This window comes from Haliotis rufescens, unplaced genomic scaffold (genome assembly GCF_023055435.1).
Source record: "Haliotis rufescens isolate VD_foot unplaced genomic scaffold, xgHalRufe1.0.p SCAF_8, whole genome shotgun sequence".
Classification (NCBI taxonomy): domain Eukaryota; kingdom Metazoa; phylum Mollusca; class Gastropoda; order Lepetellida; family Haliotidae; genus Haliotis; species Haliotis rufescens.
The window spans coordinates 23,416,826-23,434,748 of NW_025964372.1; the positions used below are offsets into that span (position 1 = coordinate 23,416,826).

Genomic DNA, 17,923 nt, shown 5'->3' on the forward strand with positions numbered 1-17,923 from the left:
AGGTTAAGGTGGGCTAAAACAGAGTCATGTATACTCGTCGATAAAAACCAAGCGACATTCCTCGGCAAAACACCGTATTTGTTACATCGTTGTCAATCTAATGGCACGATAACACTCACTTATTTATAACTTCAAAGATAAGGAAAACATTATTGCAAAATTTAACTAATGGAAACCTTTCTCCAAATGTACGATGTGCTTCTGCGTGCGTTTGATAGGGATAATCGTATTATTTTATGATATTCAAAACTGATGACTTATAATGTGAACAGGACAAGGTATTATAAGGACCTTTTAGGCCCAAAGGGTCTGCATAGCGAGTGAGTGATTTAGGCTTAACACGGCTTCGAACAGTATATCGGGGGCATGGGCCGCCCACTCTTAATTTCATGATTTATGGGGAACTAGGTAGATTTCCGCTATCAATTAATATTGCTAAGAAAATGATTTACTTTTGGCATAGAACGTTTACACGTACAACTCCGATTAAATTATCCTCCATGGTATATGAGTACAGCATAATTGATAAAACAACGAACGCTCATGTATACCCTTGGTAAAGTCACATGCAGTCAGTATTAAACAGCTGTGGGATCTCGGAAGTATTTTTATCGCCAGGTGAACCTGTCTGAACGCTATGAATCAACAATCCCATTAACTCGACAGCCGAGTTTGCAGACTGGCAAACGCTGTGCAGAGTTGTGCCCCTTTGCGAGACCCGCTATGATTATAAATTGGACTCTCTTAACACGTGTATAAAGGTGCCATGCTGTGATTTACATCTGAAATACTGTTTAAAGTGGTTTTGACCTCGCATACTGATATGATCACGGTTACGTTTGCCTCATGGAATACTTATCTATATACTACTAAAATATTCAACTTGGATAGGGAGACTGATATGATTGTCCATCTCCGTGGTTGATCGAACGTCTGCCCGGAGAGCGGAAGGTCCGGGGTTCGATCCCCGGCCGCGTCATACCAAAAGCTGGTACTTGTTGTTACCCTACCTGGCGCTCGGCATTCAGGGGGTAAAACAAGGACTGGTTGGCTCGGAATAAGTATAGTGTGTCTGAGTGGGATATTCATGTTAAACTGCGGCATGGTATCTCAGTGAGCTAGCACTTTAAAATCGGCATCAGTCCGACTAGTACAAGCACACACACTCACACACGTGCGTGCAGGTCGCTATATAAGTGCAATAATCTTGAACGCGACGTTAACCCCATTTCGCCTCACCTATTGATATAATTTAACGTATTTGAAGGGCGAGGAGGGACCAGGGACATTTTTGCCGACTTGAAATATTGACTTGATAGATGCATGTTATCGTATCCATATATCGATGCTCATGATGTCAGTAACTGGATTATCTGGTCCAGACTCGACTATTTACAGACCGCTATCATATAGCTGAAATATTGCTGGGTGCGGCGTTAAACAACAAACAAACAAACAAACAAAAGATAAAGATAAGTGCAAGTTGTTCACACAAAGCTGGTTTTCTTTCTTACACTTGTAAGTTATGGACTTCTGGTATGATGAAATACTTAAATATTGCAAAAATGAGCATCTTCCAGAAACAAGGGAGTTTAATGACTTTTAAGGTCAGTTAACTCCCTTGCCTCAGGAAGATGAAAATGAGTGATAAGAGCCGACTTTTCGATTCACGGAAAGAATCGTGCAAGGTAACCAAAAGCACGACAGCGACAGTTACATCTTCGAAAAAACGAATTGACAGTCATTATAATGCTAAACTATCGATAATAATATATATATACATATAATATACATCAGGCAACTCTGTTTCACAAATAACACCTTAAAAGCAACCTTGTGGGACTAAAGACACAACTCAAACCAGGAAGTATAAATATTTATTTACAATTACAAACATAATAATGTAAAGATACAAGTGTGTAAGCGGCACATGTAACCACAAAAAAATATACACTGTGAAAGTAGTTCCGGCAATGGCCAAATGTGGAAAGTCCTCGAGGAAGGTGTCTGATGCACGGGTGTATGTAACATCATACTAAACACTGTCATATAAGGCACTGTTAGGTGATGACAATTCTGCATCTTATATTTTATGGACATAGACATAATTTAGTTCATTTTACTGAAAAAAGACATTCTTAGAAAGAAAAGTCATATTTTGGAATTAAAATTAAATAAAACAATATTTTAAAAGAATAATCAGTAAATTAATAAAAATAACTTACTTATGACCGGTGACTAAATTGAAAAAAACCAACAATAATAAATAGTATGGACACCCCGCATACTCGACTCTGCCTGTCTTTGTTAAGCATGGAAAATTGGTCGTTATGACCGATGCCATTTACGCGCACAAAGTCTCTATTTCAAGGGAGACAACTCCTATACCCTTGAGCGCCACTCAGTTCGCTTCAATCACATTGGTGGCTGGTTGAGCCAAGCTGCCCCAGTTGACATGGGATTGCATTTATCACAATGTTATTATTGCATATTTTGACTTACAAGTATATGACTTCACGGAACACGTCGACATTTAAATAGTACATACTTCTACCTATGTTAACCAAGTGGCTCAGCTGAGTATAAATATATATATGTATGTATACATGTATGTAACATGTGTGTCGATGCTTCGGTATTTCTGATATGCAAGTTCTCAGCACCAAAGTACTTTCAAAATATGTTTCAAATATATATTTTTTCTCGTTATTGTTTACAGACGTGTATGGAATGTCAGATGTCACGTGTGTGACTGTTGCTGATTGGCTTGTGGTCGATGTCTCGCGCTCTTCTGATGCGCGCGCAGGCCGGCAAGCTGACTGTACGAGCTCTGGCAGACTGTACACTTGTACGGCTTTTCTCCTAAAGTGATAAAGGTGTTGACGTTAGTGTTAAAAAAAAATTACATCACAAATTATTAAGTAGTATCTATCGTCTCTTTTGCGTTGGAAATGATAAAATGACTTACATTTGTAATGAATGTAACAAAATAGTCACATGATAACGAATGGGGGTATATATTATATATAAGACTACAATAGACACCCTGGGTAAAAGGGTGAAGATAATAGCCATCGCATGAAAATGCCTAGTTTTTGTTAACTTGGTCTAATGTTAGTTTTTTCCATAACAGAATCATCAGTGGTCGAATTAAAAAAATATATAAAATATTCACAAAACCTCCATTCACAGAAAAACAAAGCTACCAATGTCTATCTCGCCATTTATTTGCATGTACACAATTACAAAGTTATAAAAAATATACATACAAGTTCAACATATGCATACTGACAAGGCGAAGGGAGATAACTCTTGTTTTTCATGTAATGCAGTTGAAGGGGCAATCTCATTAAAATCAGATCTAAGTTCTCGCTGCCGCTAAACAAAGATCTGAGGACATCCCATTACGGGTCACGTCAGAACGACCTTTCGCGAACTTTGACCGACCACTGAAACGAATAACAAGAGGTTGATATCAGCCAATGAGAAAGCAGCTTTCTCGAGTTTTACGGCACTCTTTCCAACTTGGCCACTTCCATTTCAGACTACGCTTGAAAAATGTTGACACAGTTTTGAAAACTGAACAAAAGACTAATCCGTAATGTCTAATATATTGTTGATATTGTATGTGCAACGCCTCCTCCGTTCAAATGTTTATCCTACGGAAGCGAGAGACAGACGATAATTTTGACGGAATAGGTCGTACGGGCCGTTACTGTCGTTCGGAATACCCCGTTTTAACGTTTTCGAGGTTGCATGTTTAGAAAACACATTCCGACTGTCACTTTCACGATCTGGTAAGCGACGCTTTGATTGGTCGGATGAAAGGTCGTTCTGACGTGACCCGGATGTCCTCAGATCTTTGCTTAGCGATGAGATTGTTGAAGGGGTGTTTGGAGAATTGTCGGAAAGCATAAAGAAAAAGCTGGAGACGGGTTATTTCGCTTCGCATCGACCTAGTTGTCTTTTTTATGGCTCTTCGGTAACAGAGACCATACAATTTTATGGTTTCTGGGTAAGAAAGATCACGTTTCATTTTATTGCACATTAGGAAAATTTGGATCGGTAGATCCGTAAACCAAGTAGATATTGAACAGTGTTAAAGTGCGTGGTCAAATAGCCTACCTGTGTGTAGGCGGACGTGGTTTCTGAGTGTGGAAGACTGGCTGAATCTCCGGTCACAGAAGCGACATACAAATGGCTTCTCCATGGTGTGTATGCGCATGTGCGAGCGGAGGTTGCTCCTAGAGTTGAACCCCCGCCTGCACAACACACACTTCAGCTTCGTGGCAGGGAGGGGCGTCTGTTTCGGGAGGGTCGGCTGATGCTGATGTTGAGACTTGGGGTCTAAAAGAACAGTTTAAGATTTGTTTCATAAATTTATTTGGTGCTTCACAACATTTATCAGACAACTTACCCTACAGCTGAAATACCGAGCAGACTTCTACCATATTTCGAGGGGGCGGTGGGGACTTGTCCTTGATATCAACTATGAAAACTAACTCTAATCACTTAGTGTACAAAGCCACCAATTATTTGTTTGTTTGTTTGTTTTTATTGTGTATTTTTTTTCTAATGGAATTGTGTTTGAGACAGAATATTTGTTCCATCAGTACAACAAGACATAAACTTGTTTCTCTAACCGAGAAACCAAAGGATTTTTTTCTTTTCAAAACATCAGTTGAATGATATATGTTTTCTGTTTGTGGGAGCCGGGGGCTATTGGAACCTCAAGCAAAATTGATTTCTCCAGTACTTCCTTCGGCATTAATTAATTTTTATTCATCAATACGACTTCAATTATATAAATGTCTCATTTGACAAGATAATTTAACCACCTCAATGTATTGAACTATTAACAGTGACAGTAAACACAGACCTGCAGGTGACACGTCCTTGACCTCTGGCACCGGGTGACCCAGGGACGGGATACCCATATATAAGTTGAAGGACGCTCCGTACCAAACCAACAATTCCTGTTGCGGGGGGATGTCCTGGAATGAAACACAAGCGTTCTTTAATGAAGATCCAGGGTAGAACAGGTCTTCAGGAACCCATGCTCGCTGTAAAAGGCGACTATATGCTCATCGTAAGAGGCGACAAACGGGATCGGGTGGTCCGTCTCGCTGACTTGGTTGACGCATGTCATCTTATCCCCATTGCGTTGATCGATGGTCATGATGTCAATCACTGGATTGTCTGGTCCAGACTTGATTATTTACTGAGACCGCCGTCATACAGCTGGAATGTTGCTGAGTGCGGCGATAAACAGCTAACAAACAAAGAAAGAAACATGCATCTGCACTTGGAAAATTCTCCCTCATGAAGTAGGTAATCTACATGAGTCTTGGGGAACGCGTCACAATACAACCACCCTATATCCGGGTGTAGATAATATCATAAACAGTGGAACCACTATATTTAGAACTCGATTAATTCCTTTAACTGTAAGGGGCGGTCGGGTAGCCTAGTAGTTAAAGCGTTCGCTCGTCACGCCGAAGACCCGGGTTCGGTTCCCGACATGGGTACAATGTGTGAAGCCCATTTCTGGTGTCCCCCGCCGTGATATTGCTGGAATATTGTTAAAAGCGGCGTAAAACCATACTCACTAACTCACTCACTCCTTTAACTGTAACGTTGTGAACATGGTTGAACCATTGTCCTTACTAATTTAAACTCCTCTTGTCTCGAAATCTGGATATCTAGAGGATCATGACACTGAAACTGTATTCCCAAGGGACTGTTTTTTCAAACGATCTTCGTGCTGCGATTGTCGTAGATCCAATTTGTTAACATTACTAACGATAGTCGTAGCTCTAAGTTCGCTTTCTGGAACGGGCCTTAGATTAGATTGCAAAATATCGGCACTCCGCTTGTCTCGAACTAACTCCATATATTTTCGATGGTCCCTATGCCCTGACTGTCCAGTCTTCTTAGACGGGACCTCAGTAATACGGATTAATGAATTGATGTCACACAGGAGATAATACCGCAGCTATCGAGCTTGAATCACCTGAACAAATCACCTGACTCTGTCCAAAACACAAAACAGTTTACATGATGTGTAATCAATAACATATCTCAAAAACGAATTACACGCTTTTTAATATGTTTGGTTTTGTTAAAATAGAATCGTAAAAAGCAGAACATGAAGGTCAAGCAGTACGCAAGTGACCTGATCATCCGATCCCTATTGTAGACCATCCGTTCCTCATGTTAACTGGGGGCACGGGTGGCCCAGTCGTCTAAGGCGCCGCGACTCGCTGTGCAGAGTTGCGTCCCTTGGGCACGCCAGAAACCTATGATTGTGGGTTCGAACCCCGGTTCGACCCGATTATGTTTCTAGGTTTGTCAGCACCATACCCGTGCTCGTGGGTTTCACCAAAGTGGTAAACGTCTTAGACCTGCATCACTTCGGGCTTTCCTCCCACATTAAGCTGACACGCCGTGATATAACTGGAATACTGTTAAAAGCGGCGTTAAACCAACTCACTCTCTAACTAATATTAACTGCCTGTTCGACAGGTAGGCATGGAGTGCTATTCTGAGCCAGAATCCTCAGTGGGCCCTTACCGGACAACTTACCTTGATGGCTCTGTAGAAGATGTTCCTGCCTACTTGGAATGTCTCGAGGTTCTGTTCCTGCTCGTTCCTGGCACAGTTGACATAGGAGAGCCAGCTGGCCCGGGGATGCTCTGTCCCCCCGTCAAGGTACAGCAAGATGTTGCCCTGATCGTCAAAGATCTGAAACAAATAATGACTGAGTGAGTCACTCACTTGTCACAGTCTGCAATATGCCAGTTATATCACGGCGGTCTGTGACTAATCGAATGCGTGAATATTGGTTTACGCAACAAACTGGCAATATGCCAGTTATATCACGGCGGTCTGTGACTAATCGAATGCGTGATTATTGGTTCACGCAACAATCAGCAATATGACAGTTATATCACGGCGGTCTGTGACTAATCGAATGCGAGAATATTGGTTTACGCCGCAATCAGCAATATGACAGTTATATCACGGCGGTCTGTAAACTATCGAATGCGTGATTATTGGTTCACGCAACAATCAGCAATATGACAGTTATATCACAGCGGTCTGTGAACTATCGAATGCGTGATTATTGGTTCACGCAACAATCAGCAATATGACAGTTATATCACAGCGGTCTGTGAACTATCGAATGCGTGATTATTGGTTCACGCAACAATCAGCAATATGACAGTTATATCACAGCGGTCTGTGAACTATCGAATGCGTGATTATTGGTTCACGCAACAATCAGCAATATGACAGTTATATCACAGCGGTCTTTGAAGTATCGAATGCGTGATTATTGGTTCACGCAACAATCAGCAATATGACAGTTATATCACGGCGGTCTGTGACTAATCGAATGCGTGAATATTGGTTTACGCCGCAATCAGCAATATGCCAGTTATATCACAGCGGTCTGTGAACTATCAAATGCGTGATTATTGGTTCGCGCAACAATCAGCAATATGACAGTTATATCACAGCGGTCTGTGACTAATCGAATGCGTGATTATTGGTTCACGCAACAATCAGCAATATGACAGTTATATCACAGCGGTCTGTGAATAATCGAATGCGTGATTATTGGTTCACGCAACAATCAGCAATATGACAGTTATATCACAGCGGTATGTGAACTATCAAATGCGTGATTATTGGTTCGCGCAACAATCAGCAATATGACAGTTATATCACAGCGGTCTGTGACTAATCGAATGCGTGATTATTGGTTCACGCAACAATCAGCAATATGACAGTTATATCACAGCGGTCTGTGAATAATCAAACTTTGGCCGGGCATATGCCGTGCGGTACGATTCAATCATCTAGGTCCCACATTGCAGCCACTCGACCATGCTTTATCCTGCTTTCCTGCGAGATGCCATGACAACTGGGCTCCTTATAACATCCGGAATCAACACAAGCCGCCGAGCGTTTTTTTCTTGGAATCTATTTTCGTAAAGTGTTAATAAAGTATTTTTTGCCAACCTCCCAAGCGTTTTCGCTGCTGCAGTCCATATTCTCTCTGTTGACAACTCGTCCAATGAACGGCCCCATCTCAGTTCCCGTTTTGATCCACGTGGTCGAGAACACGCCGAGACTTGCTCCGGGGAGAGACGATGGACCAACTCTAACTTGTTTCGGCGTTTGCACTGATGTTATTTCTGGAAAGGAATAAACTTAAGTTATAGAACTGTGAGTGAGTGAGTTGGGTTTAACGCTTTGATCGATATTCCAGAGATATCAGGGCGTCTCAGCTTAATGGGGGCGAAGATTTGTTGGTTGGTTTGTTGTTTAACGCCGCACTCAGCAATATTCCAGCTATTCTGTATATAATCGAGTCTGGACCAGACAATCCAGTGCTTGATATCATGAGCATCAATCCACGCATTTGGGATCGATGACATGCATCAACCAAGTCAGCGAGACTGACCACCCGATCCCGTTAGTCGCCTTTTACGACAAGCATAGTCACCTTTTACAGCAAGCATGGGTTGCTGAAAACCTATTCTACCCCGGAATCTTCACGGGTCGGGGGAGAAGAGCCCGAAGCGATGGAGGGGTTGGACATTTACTACTTTGGTGAAACCCCAATCCACAGGTTTCTAGGATGAACTCGAACAAACGATCACAGGAATCAGAAACTCTTCATAGAACAGCTTTTTTTTAATTTGCAAATATCAAAGATATTTTCAAACAATCAGCTACATTTTTGAAATTGCAACTATGTTTTATGTCGTAATTAGAAATATAAAACGGCAACGTTATTCAAGATCAGTCTTGACTATCTACCGAAACAGAAGGGAATATATTGAAATTATATGAATGGATCACCGAAAATCAGAGATGACACCAGGCGCTCGTGAAAGGGGTAAGTATGTCCATCCACCGGTAGCACTATTAGAAAAAATAACTATTGTGTTGTGATGATGTTACGTCACGTTGAGCATCCAGGAACCATGGCCCTGTTCCACAAAGTGATCTTAGAGATAATACTGACCTAAATCTATTCTAAGGGATGGAAGTTAAGATGACCTGAGCGCTAGACAGATTCGGATTCGGTAGCTGGGCAGACTGGGAGTCGTGGTGCCACGATTTCGCTGAGCGTTGCTCATGCTTTCAGTCACTGGTTTTCCAGGCCCAGAGTCTATTCTATACAGGCCATCGTGATGTAGCTGGCATATTTGTTACTGCGGCGTCAAACAAAATACTCTCGTCACATTATTTAAAGGCTGTCGTGATGTAGCCGGGATACTTATGGCTGCGGCGTAAAACAAAATACTCTCGTTCTATTATTTACAGGCTGTAGCCGGCATTTTGCTGGCTGTCGTGTCAAACAACATACTCTTGCACTAATATTTACAGATCGCCATCATGTAGCCGGGATATTGCTGGCTGAGGCGTCAAAAAAATACTCTCGTAATGTTATTTACAGGCCGCCGTGATGCAGCTGAAATATTGCTGGTTGATGCGTTGAGCAACATTCACTCACTTACTCAAGGAGCTCGTTGATCTAGGACACGGGGACACTCCTCGATGAACACACTCTGCCACGGGAAGTGTCCCGATGACTGACACCACCTGGCTTTGACAAAGACAGCGCCAGGCGAAGTCCTGTTTTCAGTGACACATTTGGTTGTTGAAACGTCGATAAACCTCCCCACGGGACGCCAATACAAAGCCTCGCTAAGCATCACTACCATAACGAGAATTAGGAGTTTATAATACAGCCAGGAGTCTCACAACGCCGCTACTCCATCGCCGTCGGGCGGATTGTGCTGGTAGTGGAGTGCGCCAAGGGACCAAAATGTCTATCATAGCTCATCGTGTTTTGTTTGTTGTTTACCGCCACACTCTGCAATATTCCAGTTTGGAAAAGACAACTGTGTATCGAGCTACACAGTTGGGATTCGATTACATGCATCAACTAAGTCAGCGAGCCTGACCACCCGATACCCTTTATCGTCTTTTCCGATAAGCATGGGTTACTGAAGACCTGACCGCCTCCGTAGTCTAGTGGTAGAGCGTCCGCCCGGAGAGCGGAAGGTCCGGGGTTCGATCCCCGACCGCGTCATACCAAAAGACGTTAAAAGATGGTACTTGTTGTTACCCTGTCTGGCGCTGGGCATTAAGGGGCTAAAACAAGGACTGGTCGGCTCGGAGTCAGTATACTGTGTCTGAGTGGGGTATTCATGTTAAACTGCGGCATGGTATCTCAGTGAGTTAGCACTATGAATCGCCATTAGTCCGGACTAGTACAAGCAGCCACACAAACACACACATGTAAATGCACGTCGCTATATAAGTGCAAAAATTTTGGACGCGACGTTAAACCCCATTTCACCACACCTCACCTCACCTCACCTACTGAAGACCTATTCTAATCTTCACGGGCCACTTGTCGTAGTGTCTGGCTCATCTAGCCATGAAACAATGACCTGCTGAGGCCCCTGTTTTTAAATTTTAAAAATTATTTTTATTTTACCTGAACCACCTTAAAGTCTGTCGTCGAAGTAAAATTTAAAATGATGTATTTTAAGACACAGCTGTTTTGATATTCAGTGTATAGGGTTGGTGGTATGAAGGAATTGCCTCAATTTTACAGCGTCCGATAATAAATAGTGTTACCTGGATGTCCCGAAAACAATTAACACAAAACGCATCGTACTCTCATAAGGACTTAGCCGTGACTTTATACAGTTCACAGGATGAATTCAACAAAGTCCATACTAAACTGCCGGACGAAAGAAAGTATACACTTGAAAATTGGATTTGACCAAACAATTACAAACGTTATCCAATCGCCATCACACCGCAAACAAGGTCTAAAATACAACTATGATACCCTCATTAAACACATCACAATCGAATGACCATTCTCGTTTGTTTCATTTCTAGCCATCATCAAACGTGGCTGTATATTTTCCTTTTAGGTTCAGGCCACATAGACACCTTTGTTGTGTCTAACCTCGCATCAAATGTAAAGAGATGCAAAAATAAAATATAAAATAAAGAGTTTCACGTGCCACCAGTTAACATTAAAGGACACAACCATTTATCCTTTTTAATAGAAAGATTAACACAGTATGCTAATCCCCACTAATACACATAGTTCACTACCCAGACAGGCCCGCATTGTGGTCGTTAAGGAGATGTCCTGTGTGAAGGGCTTAGGGCCGAAGGGGGTTGACAGGCTGATACATGGCCTTTGTCGCTCAGTGGACTGGAAACATGGCAACTAGGCTGCTGATGTCGTGGCATATGTTAACTCCGTGGTACGCTGCTTTGTTATTAACGTGATAACACTTTCCGTTGAGATCTTCACTACACGTTATCTTGGTTAACCTGGTAAAGGCACAGCTAGGTAACAAGGTGAAATGGGGTTTAACGTCGCGTCCAAGATTATTGCACTTATATAGCGACGTGCAATATCTATATTCCTATTTAACCGTGGGTCGTGGTGTATCGATATTCCTATTTAACCGTGGGTCGTGGTGTATCTATATTCCTATTTAACCATGGGTCATGGTGTAATTATATTCCTATTCAACCGTGGGTCGTAGTATACCTATATTCCGATATAACCGTTGGTCGTGGTGTATCTATATTCCTATTTAACCGTGGGTCACGGTATATCTATTGTCCTATTTAAACGTGGGTCATGGTGTATTTATATTCCTATTCAACCGTGGGTCGTAGTATACCTATATTCCGATATAACCGTGGGTCGTGGTGTATCTATATTCCTATTTAACCATGGGTCATGGTGTATTTAAATTTCTATTTAACCGTGGGTCGTAGTGTATCTATATTCATATTTAACCATGGGGCGTGGTATATCTATAATCCTATATAACCGTGGGTCGTGGTGTATCTATATTCCTATTTAAACGTGGGTCATGGTGTATCTATATTCCTATTCAACCGTGGGTCATGGTATATCTATATACCTATTTAACCGTGGTTCATGGTGTATCAATATTCCTATTTAAACGTGGATCATGGTATGTCTATATTCCTATTTAACCGTGTGTCATGGTATGTCTATATTCCTATTTAACCGTGGGTCATGGTGTATCCATAACCCAGAGAGAGAGGGGGAGAGAGAGAGAGAGAGAGAGACACACACACACACACACACACACACACACACACACACACACACACACACACACACACACAGATGTTCCAAGTCCCGTTAATGTGTCCGATATTTTGTTTGTTTGGTTTGTTTGTTTGTTGTTTAAAGCCGAACTCAGCAATATTCCAGCTATATGACGGCGGTCTGTAAATAATCGAATCTGGACCAGACAATCCAGTGATTAAAATCATGAGCATCGATCCACGCAATTGGGATACGATGACATCAACCAAGTCAGAGAGCCTGACCACCCGATCCCGTTAGTCGCCTCTTACGACAAGCATAGTCGTCTCTTAGGACAAGCATGGGTTGCTGAAGACCTATTGTACCCCGGATCTTCACGGTTCCGATAGTTTGCAAGTGAATAGCAGAACAGAAACAGTCGATCAAGCCTTGATATTAATTGGCGCGACTCCTTTACAACATGAAATCACTAAGTCACACATATGTGTTTTTGTGTAAATTATGAAGATATCTTACCTTCGCGGAAGTGTCGATTATTCGATTATAATGACGTTGTTTAATGTCTTTAGCGTAATAAGGGCATAGAGGGCGACACCATTAGCCACAGCAGGAAATAACTACTAAAAGAAATACTTAGTCGATACCATCTCGGGCCTTTGTCGACAGCGCGGTGTAAGTGTCCTCGCACCTGTCTTAATCCTAGTGAAACATCCCCACCCCCGTCACTGCCCCACCCCTACCCCTACCCTAACCCCTGCCACCACAATGCCACCCCTTCGTCCAGCTGTTCTCGCTCAGTGTAGTAGCACCATTGGGAGTGTTTCCCCACGGCGCTGCAACCGCTGAACGAAAAGAAGAAAGTGTCCTCATTCCAAAACGCTACATTTCGCATAAACCCTGAAGAATAGACTCTGCTAATCTATCGTGCTCACCATCACCCACCCCCCATCGACATGGCATTCCCCCCACCTCCACCCGCATGTATAAACATGGCATTGCCCAGTTGTTGTCTCCGGACGCATGTCTAATTATCCTGCTGTGAATACAAAGGGTCGTGCCCCTATTAAAAAACCTTACATTTTCCGACGAATGAATTTACATTAACTTGTTCCGACCAGGAAGACATATTGGATGCGATTTCTACCCAGCCGGTTGTTAAGCTGGCGATATGCTGTTTCGTCTGCTATCACGTTATTACATTAATACTCCCTAAGCAGACACGCACGCGCAGTAGCCCGCATTCCACGTGCTGGTAACCACCAGTGCGCCATCTAGCGGATTCGGGTCGAAGTGTCGACTGTCGTTGTCGCGGTGAAAGCTAACCCGTACAAAAACATTAATCTGTTCAATTTTAATTATCATGCAAAAGGTTGACATGCTCTGCTGGTAGAGCTAGTCTTGGGGTAGGGTTAATGTGTATAGGGTGAACCCGATGGGGCTTAATTTGCTTTGTAAAGGCGCTGAGAGTTAACGAGTATGTCAAGCATTTTTGAGAACGCGTGGTGTCTGTTTGTACAACCAGGTGAATTTCTTTAGTAATTCAATTGATTACTTTCATTATGCTGTTCAGTTTTGATTGACATATATGGATATCAATAGTAAAGCAGATTTGTTATGATTGCGTTTAATGATGTACAAAGTTACGTCCCTTAACCATGCCACGATCCGCTGATCCCCGATTCGCCGTCATGTCCGGATTGTCAGAACCATAACCACGACTGTGAGTGTTAAACTACAAAAGTATGCACGTGATGCCTAAAGCCCGGATCTGATTGCCTACAGGAGCCCAATCGCTCACTCACTCACTCACATGCTTCGGATTATTTGTCTGGGGAAACATTTTTCCCAATTCAATGCGTGCTGCTGGTTTTGACAATGAACTTTCACATCGGTACATCTTAATGAGCTTTGGGAAAACAATTACGAATATTTTTTTCAGGTTTTTGAATCGTTTCAGAAATATTTCCGGTGTAAAAAAACTGTCTATATGTGATAAGCCACCCTTTGAAGTCATGATACCCGCAAAATCAACCAACCGATACACTCCCGCATCCACAACTTTAGCTCTCAGCCAAAGTGATACCTATACTTTCAATTTGTTCTCTAATTGTGTGCGCACACAATCTGTTTCCATCTATTTTCATTATCGCTGTATGAACAGAAATCACACTTGTGTGTCTATTATGTAAATAAAATGAAACTTATCTTCAAAATTAATTACAAAAAAAATAAGCTACAACATCAGTTATAGATATGAAAAATTACTAAAGCAGAGCATGTTGGTATATGCGGGTTTATATTGTTCGAAAAATAACAATTTATGCATTGTTTGTTTGAGTGAAAAGATATATTCACCAAGTTTGATCAAATGGGTCAAAATTCAACTTTATTATTTTTCAAATGGCAAATAAAACCCTATGGTAGAAATGACGGTTTGAAATTATCGTAAAGCTTAGTGGTATCAGTTGAATCATGTATGATTAATTGCCGATTGAGTTATACAACTTTCTGTTACAATAGCATGATCTTATCTTCCATGAGATTGTACCAATAAACTCCGGGCAGCATGTGGCCAGAGAAATAATATTGTTAAAATAAATATGTTTTAAAGCAAGTCCACCTTTTCAAACCTATTACAGCTGCATCACACTCGCGGGGTTGTGTATGTTTGAGTGGCATGTATCATCGTCTTTCCTTCAGGGAACATTTTACAAATTCTGTAAATATCCTAAAACGTGAAATTTTAGGATTTAGAATATTCTGTCAGTAATCGCCGCAAGACATGCACCTTATCTCAAATTTGATATGATGGTTTTTATTTTTTTATTTTGTCAGACTTTCGGAGCCATGCAATTTTTACCCACAGTTGTCTTGTACAATTGTCAACAACCGCTGTCAAATTTTTAATAGAAAAAATGTATATTAATGGGAAAATTGAGATTAGGGAGATAAGGTCAGATTTGTAAGATAGAACTTACTTCTTGGAGCTGATTATTCAAATATTATTATTTTGTTTTTCTTTTAAAACAATTCTTCACACAAATCATAAATTCGAAATAGTTACGCGATTGTCATAGATTTGTTATTGTTGTTTTTCTATTGAAACGCCAAAACATAAATCCCATTTTAGTCATCGGTCAAGTGTGACTACAGTAAGTTATTTTTTTTTCTTAAAATTATTTTCTTTAAAGAAATGCAATATTGTATAACTGTTGTTGCATTAATGAAGTAAATTTCACGTTACGTGAAATACAAAATAGAATATTATTTTGAATAATTACAGAAACATGACGTGAACAACGGGAAAAAACATATTTTTCCAACATCTGCACATTTATGTTGTAATTAAACATAAATATGTCTTTTCTAAAAAAAAATCATATGTGTTTTACTTCATGACGTCATACTTACTCAAAATTGAAATAATATCGCGTAGAGAAAGAAGCTGTGTTGAGTGTATTACCACAGAGTCCATGTACGGATGGTCTCTGGTAAATAGGTAAATATCAAAATAACATACAATTGTTTACATTCAAACAAAATGTAATGCAATAATGCGACATATTCACAGCTGGATTTATAGTTGGACTGTATTTAATCAACAATTCAGTCATGAATATCTGTAATATATCAGAACAAATAAATGTCACAAATACCTTTTAATAGCTTATAAATGTTTTGTTGTGTGCTTTATATGTAAAGGATATTTTGTAATCTCTTTCAAGGAATGTTGACAAATTACACATTGGAAAATGTTCATTTGTATGTTCTGCTCCTGTCAAACCCGCGAGACCCTATACTTTAGAACTGACAGGGAAACTAATGGCTTTCATTCTACTAGGTCAATCATTTATAAGGACAAAAGTAATTGGTATTGTCTGGTATCCTGAACAAATTCATTTGAATGGAAGAAAACAAACTGATATGAACAAAGATGGCAAGCTTCGTTTTTCTATTAACAATATGAATATGCTCGAACCTGCTTTCCACACTTTTCTACCTATTTTCCAAAAATGTAGATGAAAAAATTCTTTATTAACTGCCGGGCAAATGAAGCATACACTTGGAAATTTGATTTTGCAAATCATTCAAACGTTATCGAAACGTTGCTCGGCCGTCGCAGTCACCGAACCCTAAAGGTCCATAACACAACTACGATACCCGCGTTACATGCATCACCGTCGAATAACCATTTCTTGTTATTTCATTTTTATCCACCATCAAACATGGGTGTATACCTTCTTTTGCCCGGCAGTTTAAGTTAAATGTACCAAATGATATGGATAGAGAATACGCCTTTGTTAAAACGGGATGTCTTTATTTCATATAAACTTGAAAATGATTTTTATTCATACGTAATGAAAACCAACAATTCTTTCGTCCGTCACATTTCTATTAATACTTCAAGGAATTCAGTTATGCACTGTTATACTGCACGTTGAATGCTAATATTTATTTTTCATAAGTGTGATTATATTAATTCCTTATATGATATTGAGGAATGATGATTAAATCTTTTCCATGGTATTCAGTGTAGACATTATGATTATGATAAATGTAAATTATTGAATATTATTATGGATTTCTTAATTGACGTAAACATTTGGTTCTCAATGTTCTGAACATAACAAGCCCATGACGCTCGACTTGAAAATAGATCCGTTATAAACATGATTACTACTTCTACAACTGTGTTGTACTCTTTTGTATTCACGATTATATTGTACAGTATTGTACACGAGCCGATGGCCTAAAAACATTATTTGGCTGGACTTGTATAAAATTGTATGTCAATGCAAATTTATGATTGTTTTATTTTTTGTTTTAATTTGATGAAACATGTTAAATTATTGAAAAGAATACAATTGGTCCTAAATTGCTTTAAAATATAGTTGCCTGTAAGACATATTTTTATTATATTAATTATTTCTTGTCAACGTGATTTACTTCACTTTAGCATGTGCGATTTCCTGTTTTCCGTATTTTTTCTTCGTGAGAGATATCAGAAATTGTAGAGTGCCGAAGATTGGTTATTACCATTGTTTTTCTATAGATAGTTCTTAGAGTGTATATGAAGTACTTGCTTCTAAAACCATATACATTTCGAAAGCATGCAATGTAAAATTTGCTCACTAATCTAAATTAAGTGGATATTTATTGCTTTTGAAACACAGATTTGAAAGTTTAGTCACGATTCTAAATTAATTGTATCACTCTTAACTATGTACCTGTTTCATTTAAAACAGCATCTTAAAGAATTGGTAAATAATCAAGTTCCTTACCTTGTATGTTGTTTACACTATACGCATTTGTCATATTGTTCCAACAGACTTGGCCGTACAAGCACTGCCTAAGAGTTTCTGCTAAAACCGCCATTAAACACTTCTCTTACTAATCTCAGGACTCAACGCAAAAATATGTTCTTTTATCAAGTCTGTTAATGATTGACGGATCAACATGATAGGGGATTTATAGGGTTCAAGAAGACTGCAGATTCGTGATTTACGGAAGTATTCAGCCAATCACAACGCCCGTACTTCAATACAATAGGGGCGGGTGGTGCACGGAGCTAAGGACAGAAGGGGCCATAATTGAAATCACTGATCGAGATCAAATCTCGCGAGACCTGGATAACTATCCGGGTACACATATGACGTCACGCACTCGTTTTAAATCACGTGACAGAGGTTCCTGGTAAACTAAGAACCACACGGGCCTCCGAGGGCTAACGGATATTTTATCACATACCCGCATTTTAACTCTTTTTTAACCTGGCAC

General features: G+C 40.3%; 1 protein-coding gene across 1 annotated transcript; it reads right to left on the minus strand.

Annotated features, from left to right (window-relative positions):
- Nucleotides 1–1,938: 1,938 nt before the first annotated feature.
- On the minus strand, nucleotides 1,939–17,517 carry LOC124139358 (PR domain zinc finger protein 12-like). Its single transcript, XM_046506361.2, has 6 exons — nucleotides 17,428–17,517; nucleotides 8,029–8,204; nucleotides 6,586–6,744; nucleotides 4,880–4,994; nucleotides 4,126–4,347; nucleotides 1,939–2,862 (listed from the first exon to the last, which is right to left on the minus strand). The coding sequence occupies exons 1-6, from the start codon at nucleotides 17,459–17,461 to the stop codon at nucleotides 2,741–2,743; spliced, it is 828 nt and encodes a 275-aa protein (XP_046362317.2). The 5' UTR covers nucleotides 17,462–17,517; the 3' UTR covers nucleotides 1,939–2,740.
- Between the last annotated feature and the right edge of the window lie 406 nt (nucleotides 17,518–17,923).

What these genes read in the sequence shown, in the direction of transcription:
- LOC124139358 (XM_046506361.2), bottom strand. Translation starts at nt 17,461, where the DNA reads ATGACAAATGCGTATAGTGTAAACAACATACAAG. An exon ending in TAGTGTAAACAACATACAAG is followed by an intron (nt 8,205 to 17,427) that starts GTAAGGAACTTG and finishes ATTCCTTTCCAG; the next exon opens with AAATAACATCAGTGCAAACG. An exon ending in CCACGTCCGCCTACACACAG is followed by an intron (nt 2,863 to 4,125) that starts GTAGGCTATTTG and finishes TTATCACTTTAG; the next exon opens with GAGAAAAGCCGTACAAGTGT.